This window comes from Hemitrygon akajei, chromosome 8 (genome assembly GCF_048418815.1).
Source record: "Hemitrygon akajei chromosome 8, sHemAka1.3, whole genome shotgun sequence".
In the NCBI taxonomy this organism is placed as follows: domain Eukaryota; kingdom Metazoa; phylum Chordata; class Chondrichthyes; order Myliobatiformes; family Dasyatidae; genus Hemitrygon; species Hemitrygon akajei.
This window is the reverse complement of record NC_133131.1, coordinates 123,925,229-123,937,631: the sequence shown is the minus strand read 5'-3', so window position 1 is coordinate 123,937,631 and position 12,403 is coordinate 123,925,229. Positions and strand designations below refer to the sequence as shown.

The 12,403-nt window shown below is 40.9% G+C and overlaps 1 protein-coding gene across 3 annotated transcripts in view; it reads right to left on the bottom strand.

Moving 5' to 3' along the window:
• The window catches only part of mindy3 (MINDY lysine 48 deubiquitinase 3), a 118,518-nt gene that overhangs the window by 89,663 nt on the left and 16,452 nt on the right, over positions 1-12,403 (bottom strand). For all 3 annotated transcript variants that reach the window (XM_073054525.1, XM_073054526.1, XM_073054527.1), the window contains 2 exons: positions 5,570-5,649; positions 194-264 (listed from right to left, as the gene is read on the bottom strand). In XM_073054525.1, the coding sequence (XP_072910626.1) occupies positions 194-264; positions 5,570-5,649 (151 nt within the window). The remainder of the gene's footprint in view (positions 1-193; positions 265-5,569; positions 5,650-12,403) is intronic.

Below are 12,403 nucleotides of genomic sequence, written 5' to 3'. Positions count from 1 at the left end.
ACTTATAAAAGGCTAAACATTCTGGTATAATGTGGTTCGATTACTGGCTTGAAAGTAGACCTCAATGCTGCAGTAAAAAGTAATCAAAAATTAAAACAAAAATTCATAAAATCTCCAGGCACTATGTGCAGGAAGAGGATCACAACGAAAATTAAATTACTTCTGCGCAGATAGTGAAGTGCTAAGTGCTTACCTTGCAATAACGCAAGGACTCCATTAACGTCAGGAAACCTATAGTAGCTTGATTCCTTATACCGTGCAGTTCTGAAACAAAACAATCATAGTACTCACACAAAATCTCTAGGAATAAGCAAAGTTACATAAAATGAAAATAAACGACATTTAAATTTTTCAAACAACACACAAAATGCTGTTGGAACTCAGTAGGCCAGACAGCATCTATGGAAAAGAGTGCAGTCAATGTTTCAGGCCAAGACCCTTCATCAGAGGTCCTGATTAAGGGGCTTGGCCCAAAACGTCAACTATACTCTTTTCCATAGATGCTGCCTGGCCTGCTGAGTTCCTCCAGCAATTTGTGTGTGTTGCTTGAATTTCCAGCATCTGCAGATCTTCTCTTGTTAGTGATTTAAATTTTTCAATTGATTTCACATGGAAGTATCAAATTTTAAATATGAAAATATAGTGTGCATATAGATTTTTAATCCATATTTTATTGAAAATGAGAGAAGCCAAAAAATTGAACTACAGAATTTCACCGGGTAGGTGCTGAAAAGTAAAATCTTCTAACTGAATAGTCTACATCCTAAGGGATTAGTTCAGGATCAGAAGCTGCCATTTATGATTGGTGAGAAATTTCTTCAGTTAACTGAATTTTTGGAATTTGGCACTTCCAAAGGGTTATAGATGCTCAAACTAAAAGTTTTTGATGTTACAGCATCAATTCATTCTGGGATTGCAGTGATACCTGGACAAGGTAGAAAAGAGCAGGATGAAGGCCAGAGGAATACCCTAATCTTGCTATCCTCAGTGAGAGCCATTTTAGGGAGAGAGAGAAAAAAAACAAATTTAGTTTCTGCAAAAAGGATCACCTTAAAATAAACAAATAAGTATAATATCAATATGTTTAAATAAAGGATCAATTTTTAATAGTAAAAAAAATCAGAGTTTTTTGGACTAAAGTAAAAGACATTGTTCAACATCACCTTCTTACTGACGTAACAGACTAGCATAAACTTAATGATGTTTGGTGCCACCTGGTGGACCATAGTTTGAGAACCAATTTCATGAAGCATCACAGTCTGGTGCACTTCCAGTGATGTTGGAGAGATTTACAGGATTTCAGCCCAGTGAAAGTACAGGATGAATGCAAGTCATAATGCTGCTTGACGAGTTTCAAGAAGGCAATGATTTGCTGTTGGAATTCATGAGGCAAGTGACGTGTGTCAAGTGTTAAAATACACAGCCTCTCAATCTCTTCTTACAGTCATAGTATATGTGGTTGATCCAGCTGAGTTTCCAGCCTAAATGTTGTGTTAATCATAATATTGGCATGTATAGCCTACATCACGTATAAAAGTTTTCAATGGCATTTCCACTGAATATTTAGACTAGTAATAACAGTAACTATTGATTAATTCATTTGCAAGGTAAAGGTTTAAAACTATGGAAAAATGCCCAATCCACATCAATGAAAACTTTAAATAGGTATTAAACTAAACTAACTAACCTAAACTAACAGCAACATTCTCCAACTTACAAATAAAGCAAAAACTTCAAATCCACTATCAAAGTAGCCAACTAGCCTGATCTAATAACATCCACTTTATTCAAGCATACCAATCATATAGTTATGTAAAGTTGCGTCCTTCACAATTTTATTTCGAAAAAATTGTCTTAATCATCCCTTTCATAAAATATCTAAAAGCGTGCTATGCTTTATATTTTATACTATGGTAGTTCCCTATACCAAACAAGATACTTCCTCCCCAACCTGTGTTCCAGAAATGAACCAGAGAGTAACACACTCAGGTTAGCCTGCGAACCTCAAAGGGTGTGCACCCAGATATTTATGCTGCAGTGTGTTATACTCATACCCAATTGTTTTACTGTATACTCACTTTCTCCAAGATGTTATCTGATGATGACCCCAACCAACTTTCTGCTTTTTCAAATCACGTGAGGACAGAGATTTGAAAAAAAAAGCAACCTGTCAGGACTTTCTGCTCAGCTTCAGGTGGCAAGAGATATGTTACTTGTTGCAAGATATACTGGGCAGGACCAGGATCAATGTTCTTGGGGTACTGATGGAGAAGTAGTACCGGTGGAGAAGGAAGTTGACAGGGGATGGGCAGAAAGACAGACAGAAGTAATGCTGAGATGAAAAGTTAGAAAAGAGAAAAGTCACAGTAGGGTACAGAAAAGTTAAATGCAAAGGACACAAATAAAAAGTGAATGAATATAAGAGCACTTCATCTGGACATCCGTTGTATTCGAAACAAGGCCAATGAACAGGCACAAATCAGTACAAAGGGGTATGATTCAGTGACCATTACAGAAACGTGGTCACAGGATGGAGATGATGGGGAATTAAATATCCTAGGGTATCCAATAATATGGAAGGACAGGCAGGAAGATAAAGGAGGTGGGGTGGGACTTATAATTAAGTATAAGCGGGTCAGAAACAAATGCTGAGAGCCACCACCTCCACAAATGCTGCTGCTCTGAGAGTGTTGTACTTAGTGGCTAGCCGTATTGCTAAGGCTAAGAAGCCTTTCACTGTTGGTGAAGAATTGATTCTGCCTGCTGCCAAGGACATGTGCCATGAACTGTTGAGAGAAGCTGCAGCTAACAAGATGGCACAGGTTTCTCTTTCAGCTAACACAGTTTCAAGGAGAATCGATTACATAGTGGAGGACATTGAAGCACAGCTGCTGGAACGGCTTAATGAGTCACCATGGTATGCTATCCAGGTCGACAAGTCTACCAATGTCGACAACAAGGCAATGCTGCTGGTTTATGTGCGATATATATTTCAAGACAATGTGCATGAGGATATGTTGTGTGCACTGCCGCTGCCAACTAACACAACTGGGGCAGAACTATTCAAGTCTTTGAACGACTACATGTCAGGCAAACTGGACTGGTCATTCTGTGCTGGAATATGCACAGACAGGGTTGCAGCTATGACTGGACAGCTGTCTGGTTTCACTACCCGAGTCAAAGAGTTTGCTCCTGAATGCCAGTCTACACAGGGAAATGCTGGCTAGCCGAAAAATGTCACTTGATCTTAACAGCGTATTGAGTGACGTTGTTGAAGTTATCAATCACATCAAAGCAAAAGCCCTTAACTCACGTCTGTTTGAGCAGCTTTGTGAGGAAATGGATGCAGAGCTCAAACGCCTTCTCTTTCACATTGAAGTCAGGTGGCTATCAAGGGGGAGAGCCCTGGCCAGGGTTTTTGAGTTAAGAGAGCAGCTACAGAGATTTCTTTCACGAAAAAAGTCACCATTGGCAGCACACTTCAGTGACGAGGAGTGGATAGCAAAACTCGCTTATCTGTGTGACATCTTCAACCTGCTCAATGAACTGAATTTGTCACTTCAGGGGAGAATGACAACTGTCTTCAGGTTGGCAGATGAAGTGTCTGCTTTCAAGGCCAAATGAACTGTGGGGACAGCGAATGGACAGGGGCATATTTGAAATGTTTTTAACATTAGCTGGGATTTTGGGAGAGACTGAGGCTGCACCATCCTTCTCATAGCTGGTGCGCGATCACCTAACTTCGCTGTCGACAGAATTCGAGCGTTACTTCCCAACCGCAAATGACCCAAGACATGCAAAGGACTGGGTCCGTGACCTATTTGTGAATGTCCCCGGTGAATCATCCATGTCAGCGCAGGAAGAAGATCAACTCCTTGCAAATGATGGTGGGCTGAAAAGTATGTTTGATATAACATATCTGCCGGCATTCTGATCAAAGTCAAGGCTGAATATCCTGAGATAGCCACAAAAGCACAGAAAACGTTGCTTCCATTTCCAACATCATATCTCTGTGAAGCGGAGTTTTCTGCAACGAATGCAACGAAAACTAAATTGCGGAATAGACTGGACATAAGGAACCCCCTTCGAGTATCGCTGTCTCCCATTATCCCTCGTCTTGCTGCAGGGAAACAAGCCCAGGGCTCCCACTGATTCACTGATATTGGTGTGTTACAATGACTTTATATGTTCATATGAGGAAAGTATGTGCTGTGCGTTTAATATTCAAATGTTACTTAAAATGTTATGATGCTATTGACTTATAAGACTTATCACTATATTCATGCGAGGAAAATATGCACTGTGTTTAATATTAAATTCGTTAGATAAACACTTTTAGAAACAAAATTGAGTGTATTAATTAGCCACTTATAAGTGACTTATAGTTTCACCTATATTCCGGTCGTGATTAACACCCCCCCCGGTCGGCAAGAATATTAAACTGGTCTGCGCTGCAAAAAAGGTTGGGGACCCCTGACATAATGCAGCTTCTGATTCTTCCACTATCCCTCTACTGCCCCTAAGGGGCCAACAGCTTGCACAAATTCCACTAATGAAGAAGCAGAGGATTCCTTCAATACTTCAATGTAAATCGTCACTCTGGTGGATACTTGTCTCTTTGACAAATTATTTCAAACAAGGAGGCTTTATTGAGAAAGCTCAAGGAAGGTAGGAGCAAAGCTAAAATTCAAAACACCAAGTGTAATGATCTTGTGATTGTTATTCGATCTTGGCATTGGGAAGGAACTATTCAACAAATTAAATGTGTGGGTCGAAGAGTAGTATGAGACATTATGGATTAGATTTAAGGGCCACCTTATCCACGCTGCACCAGTGGTGGGTAAAGCATAGTTATACTGGGAAGGGAGCTTCAATTTACTTAGTCAAGATCAAAGCCAACTTTCAGAGCTTTAAACTAATAGTTGAATGAATGGGTGGGTGGGTGGGGGGGGGGGGGGGAGAGAAATCAGGAGAGGAAGTTTGAGATTAAGAGGATCAAGAGGGAAAGTTTCAAATTTAACAACAATTGTGCAAAAGCAAAGTAAATACTTGAAGATATCTTTCAAACTATTTTTCCATCATAGCCACCAATGTGCCATAATTCTCAACTTTCATGCATCTCTTAAGTAATCTCAACTATGCCATTACAGTATTTAATCTGATTCTTCTAACTTCTCAGCTTTCCCTATTAGTTTAAAAAAAATTGTAATCCTACTAAACTTCTTAGAGCTTTGTTATTCCACCCCAAAATATTCCTATGCTCAGCATCCACTTCTTTACATGAAAGATTTAAAGGAATGACATAAAAGCTGGTTATTCACTCAAATGCATTGATTCCCATTCTAACAACATAATGAGCAGCAGAGAGAATTATATGAGAATCGGTGTTTAAGCAAACTTTGCAAACTGAATTGTAATCTATTCAACTGTTTGAGGGGGTGCTACCAATTAATAATACTGAGAGGTTAAAATATAAAAAAATGGAAAACAGCAAACTGGAACATTAAGATTAAATCTGAGTTTTAAAAGATGCCAATTATTGAAGAGAGTTTAGCAAATAAAGACTTACTCATTCCAGAACACTCTCTGTCTCCATCCCATACATTCAGAACTGCATACCCAGTCAGTAATAAATTGATTAGGCTTTGGCTAGAAAGGAAAAAAAAACATCAGTTCAAAATTTCCAAACTTGTTTTCATTTTCTCCATAGATCCAGGATACAGGCAACCATGTACTATCACAGATCCATACCGAAATTCACCCTTCTGGAACTTGCAAAACACTATTGGGATGCATGATAAAAAATTACACAAAATTTGTGAAAAAAGTGAATAAATAGCATTTTTTTTCTTTCATCTTGCAAATTCTAATGCCTGCATAGATGAAGCATAAGAAATTACAATATGGACCATATACCGAGATGCAGAACCCCTTCTCCTGGGACCCTATCACGATGCAAGGTCCATCTGCATTTCCAGCAATGAACCCAATCTTTGGTCTCTTGGCCTACAAAGACATTCCTTTGCTTTCTCCAGACATGTACACACTATAATGCTCAACCTCTTAGGTTTATTGGAGAAAAGAATGGGGATCCAGAGCTCATGGTTGACCAGGCATCAATGATCCCTGCCATAGAACACACCAGTGGTACCCTGAAATTCTCTGTTCCAATAAGCCAACAACGTCCATGCACCTCAAAAACATAAGTGATATAGAAAACCTATAGCACAATACAGGCCCTTCAATACAGGCACAAAGTTGTGCCGAACATGTCCCTACCTCAGAAATTACTAGGCTTACCCTTAGCCCTCTATTTTTCTAAGCTCCATGTACCTATTGAAAAGTCTCTTAAGAGACCCTATCGTATCCGCCTCCACCACTGCCCATTCCAGCAGCAGCCCATTCCACGCACTCACCACTCTCTCTCTGCGTTAAAAAACTTATCCCTGACATCTCCTCTGTACCTACTCCCCAACACCTTAAACCTGTGCCCTCTTGTGGAAAAAGTCTCTGACTATCCATACAATCAATGCCTCTTATCAGCTCATACACCTCTTTCGGGTCACCTCTCATCCTCCATTGTTCCAAGGAGAAAAAGCCAAATTCACTCAACCTGTTTTCATAAGGCATGCTCCCCAATCCAGGCAACATCCTTGTGCTTCTCCTGTGTACCCTTTCTATGGCTTCCACATCCTTCCTGTAGTGAGGTGACCAGAATTGAGCACAGTACTCCAAGTGGGGTCTGACCAGAATTGAGCACAGTACTCCAAGTGGGGTCTGACCAAGGTCCTATATAGCTGCAACATTACCTCTCGGCTCCTAAATTCAATTCCACGATTAACGAAGGCCAATACACCCTATGCCTTCTTAACCAGAGTCAACCTGTGCAGCTGCTTTGAGCATCCTATGGACTCAGACCCCCAAATCCCTCTGATCCTCCACACTGCCAAGAGTCTTAGCATTAGTACTATATTCTGCCATCATATTTGACCTACCAAAATGAACCACTTCACACTTATCTGGGTTGAACTCCATCTGCCACTTCTCAGCCCAGTTTTGCATCCTATCAATGTCCCACTGTAACCTCTGACAGCTCTCCACACCATCCACAACACCTCCAATCTTTGTGTCATCAGCAAACTAACCCATCCCTCCACTTCATCCAGTTCATTTATAAAAATCACGAATTGTAGCGGTCCCAGAACAGATCCCCGAGGCACACCACTGGTCACCGACCTCCATGCAGAATATTACCTGTCTACAAACACTCTTTGCCTTCTGTGGGCAAGCCAGTTCTGGATCCACAAAGCAATGTCCCCTTGGATCCCATGCCTCCTTACTTTCTTGATAAGCCTTCGATGGGGTACCTTATCAAATGCCTTGCTGAAATCCATATACACAACATCTACTGCTCTACCTTCATCAATGTGTTTAGTCACATCTTCAAAAAATTCAATCAGGCTACTAAGGCACAACCTGCCCTGCCATGCTGACTATTGTATAACACAGCTGTTCTACCATCTCTGCTTTATTCAACTGAAATGATGACATTGTATCAGAAGCACATCAAAAAAATTGACCAAGACACAACTCAGGCATTTACGCTAAATATTACACATCCAAGTGGCAAGAGAGGGTACCAGATGTGGAGGTGCTGAAACGTGTTGGGACAGTCAGCGCAGAATCGCTCATTGCAGCTTCTCAGCTTCGTTGGACCAGTCATGTCACAAGAATGAGTGATTATTGTTTACCCAAAGCCATTTTCTATGGTGAGCTACATGAAGGAAAGAGGAAGCATGGTGGTCAGAAGCTGCGCTATTAAGATGTGCTCAAGCGCCATATGAAGAACACTGACATGGATGTCAACACCTGGGAGAAAGATGCTTTGGACAAAAGAAGTTGGCGCTGCATTGTCAAGAAGTCAATCCCAGCTATCGAGGAGAAAAGGCAGAAGAAATATGAAGCAGGTCATGAACGCAGACACTTGGTTGTAGACCAGTCAAATCACAAACGCAACTGATGTGAGAGACAGTGCCGATCTAATGCTGGTCTTGTCACCCATAAAAGTGCCTGCAGAGACTAAACTCTGAGCACAGTCAACATTGAAATCAATGGACAGCCGAAGTAGATACCTCTCCAAATGTTCATAAATCCTGCCTCTCAGGATCTTCTGCATCAACTTATCAACCACTGAAGTGAGAATCACTGGTCTATAATTTCCTGGGCTATCTCTACTCCCTTTCTTAAATAAAGGAACAACATCCACAACCCTCCAATCCTCTGGAACCTCTCTCATCCCCATTGATGATGCAAAGATCATCACCAGAGGCTCAACAATCTCCTTCCTCGGCTCCCACAGTAGCCTGGGGTACATCTCATCCAGTCCCGGCGACTTATCCAACTTGGTGCTTTCCAAAAGCTCCAACACATCCTCTTTCTTAATATCTACATGCTCAAGCTTTTCAGTCCACTGCAAGTCATCACTACAATCACCAAGATCCTTTTCCATAGTGAATACCGAAGTATTCATTAAGTACCTCTGCTACTTCCTCCAGTTCCATACACACTTTCCAACTGTCACACTTGATAGGTCCTATTCTTTCACACTTTATCCTCTTGCTCTTCATATACTTGTAGAACGTCTTGGGGCTTTCCTTAATCTTGCCCACCAAGGCCTTCTCATGGCCCCTTCTGGCTCTCCTAATTTCTTTTTTAAGCCCCTTCCTGTTAGCCTTATAATCCTCTAGATCTCTAACATTACCTAGCTCCCTGAACGTTTTTGTAAGCTTTTCTTTTCTTCTTGACTAGATTTATTACAGCCTTTGTACACCACAGTTCCTGTACCCTACCATAACTTCCTTGTCTCATTGGAATGTACCTATGCAGAACTCCACACAGATATCCCCCCAAATATTTGCCACATTTCTTCCATACTTTTTCCTGAGAACATCTGTTCTGAATTTAAGCTTCCAATTTCCTGCCTGATAGCCTCATAATTTCCCTTACTCCAGTTAAACGCTTTTCTAACTTGTCTGTTCCTATCTCTCTCCAATGCTATTGTAAAGGAGATAGAATCATGATCACTATCTCCAAAATGCTCTCCCACTAAGAGATCTGACACCTGACCAGGTTCATTTCCCAATACCAAATTAAGTACAGTCACTCCTCTTGTAGGCTTATCTACGTACTGTGTCAAGAAACCTTTCTGAACACACCTAACAAACTCCACCCCTCTAAACCCCTTGCTCCAGGGAGATGCCAATTGATATTTGGGAAATTAAAATCTCCCATCACAACTCTTATTATTACATCTTTCCAGGATCTGTTTCCCTATCTGCTCCTCGATATCCCTGTTACTATTGGGTGGCCTATAAAAAACATCTAGTAAAGTTATTGACCCCTTCCTGTTCCTAACCTTCACCCAAAGAGACTCCGCAGACAATCCCTCCATGGCGTCCACCTTTTCTGCCACCGTGACACGATCTCTGAACAGTGCCATGCCCCCACTTCTTTTGCCTCCCTCCCTGTCCTTTCTGAAACACCTAAAACCCAGCACTTGAAGTAACCATTCCTGTCCCTGAGCCATCCAAGTCTCTGTAATGGCCACCCCATCATAGCTCCAAGTACTGATCCACACTCTAAGTTCATCCACTTTGTTCACAATATTCCTTGCATCACACTTTTCCATTTCCATTGAAGACATCAATTTGAAATTGCAAGTTTGTTTTCCACTCCAGAGACAATGCCTGCCCTACTCACTCACTCTAACATCATTATTAATCTCTTCAGGCTCTCTGAAAGAAACACTGAGCTTTTGGTGAAAACATGATTAAGGTGTATACACAATCACATATCCTGTGCAAGCAAAAGCTTGAAAACTTGGAGCCAACTTTACAAGTAAGAATGTTGAAAAAATATTTGCCATATTAAGTATTTTAAACCATAAGTAGAAAACCATATTGAAATTTCTGCCAGCAGCAACTCTCAAATGGGACTATGATCAATTTATTGGAAAATAAAATAAGGGTAATATAATCTTTGATAATTATGTTTGGAACAATGCAATCTAGGAGCTGGATGGTTACAGGCCACAACCACAGAACCAGCTCAGCACTGAGGCAAGTAAATCTTCATGGATTACTGAGCTAAACAACGGTTTGTGCTTCAGACTCAGCCTTGACACATTGATCCTTCTAACCTGCCTTGGCACTTAAATTGGTTAAATATCGGTTCGTTTCCCAGTCTCGGCCTGGGCCCCACCACTTCGATACAGCCAAAGTTTCAATCAGCCTCAAGGTTCACTCCAGCTATGGCCGCAGCAGCGGTACCTGCGTTTTCAAGAGTCCAATTTGCTAAATCCTTCAGTATACCACAAAAATACTAGGTCGTACAGACTGTTCGAAAGCACAACTCCCACAGGGCTTCCCCACAGGAAATTACACGCTGCAGACTGCAGTGATTGCTGTCCAAAAAAAATTACAACAGTTGGTAATTTGTTTGCTGCCCATAAAATGTTGTCATGTCTCACCAGTATAACAGAAGTGACAAAGCAACCGATTGACAGATGACACAATAGCCACAGCTCTATACAGTCCTTACACATCTGGAGAAGGATGCTTATGTGAGAATGCTGTTCTTGGATTACAGTTCAGCATTCAACACCATAATTCCCTCCAGGCTCAACAAGAAGCTCAGAGACCTTGGCCTTCACCCTGCCTTGCACAGCTGGATTGTGGACTTCCTGTCAGATCACCGGCAGGTGGTAAGAGTGGGCTCACTCACCTCTGCCCCTCTGACCCTCAACACAGATGCCCCTCAGGTCTGTGTACTAAGCCCCCGTCTTTACTCTCTGTATACTCATGACTGTGTCGCCACCCACAGCTCCAATCTCATTAAATTTGCTGACAACACAACACTGATTGGCCTAATCTCAAATAATAATAAGGCAGCCTACAGAGAAGTCATCACCCTGACACATTGGTGTCAAGAAAGCAGCCTCTCCCTCAATGTCACAAAAACAAAAGAAGAATGGAGACAGACCAGCCCCTGTTGACTTCAATGGATCTGGGGTTGAGAGGGTGACAGCTTTAAGCTCCTCGGCATAAACATCACTGAGGATCTCAGGTAGTCTGTACATACCGGCTGTGTGGTGAAAAAGGCACCACAGCGCCTCTTTCACCTCAGACGATTGAAGTTGTTTAGTGAGAGCCCCCAGATCGTAAGAACTTTCTATGGGGCACAATTGAGAGCATCCTGACTGGCTGCATCACTGCCTGGTGTGGAAACTGTACTTCCCTGAATTGCAGGGCTCTGCAGAGAGTGGTGCGGACAGCCCAGCACATCTGTAGATGTGAACTTCCCACTATTCAGGACATTTACAGAGACAGGTGTGTAAAATGGGCTGAACGATCTTTGGGGACCCAAGTCACCCCAACCACAAGCTATTCCAGCTGCTACCATCCAGGAAATGGTAGCCCAGCATAAAAGCCAGGACCGACAGACTCTGGGGCAGCTTCTTCCACTGGGCCTTCAGACTGCTTAATTCATGCTGACACAAACGTATTTCTATATTATATTGACTATCCTGTTGTACATAGTATTTATTATAAATTACTATAGATTGCACATTTAGTCAGAGGCGTAACTTAAAGATTTTTTCTCCTCGTGTATATGAAGGATGTAAGTAATAAAGCCAGTTCAATTCAATTACTCTTAAGAGGCTATTTGGCATTATTAAATTTGATGACAATTTGAATATTACAGCTTTTGTTTATCTCAAGCAAGTTCTAAATGTGAGAAAATACACAAAAGCAATTACTTTTGTTATGAAGCTAGCAAACCATATGTGACATTTATACTATGTACAGTGTGCTGTTGATAATGTGTTTTGCAGCTTGGTGCCAGAGAAAAGCTGTATTGTTTGCCTATATTCACGTATGGTTAAATGATAATTAAACCTCAACAAGGCACCCAAGAAGAATTAGGTCAAGAGTAATTTTTTTTTTAAAGAAGTAGTCATATCTAAATTGAAATAATTTCAACTTCAAAGTCAAACAAATTCTGTAGCCCACCCTATTACTGGAGTTTTTTTTAAATAAAGGAAATGGTTTTAATAACCATTTTTAATTGTTACAATATCTATTAAATGAAACAAAAAAATGCTAAATATTCCACTGCACAAAGGAATACAACATTTCCAGGCAAAGTAGATTTGGCTTAAATAAAAATAGCTATTGAAGTAGCTAGCTGTAGCTCTAAATGTTATTTTGCAGTTCATCATTTAATAGATTACTATAAGGACCAATACTACTGTAATGCTCTATCACTTACCAAGTCCAAAAGAAGCACCACTTCAAAACTGGAAATTACAAAACAGTTCTATGAAAAATTTACATTAAATTAT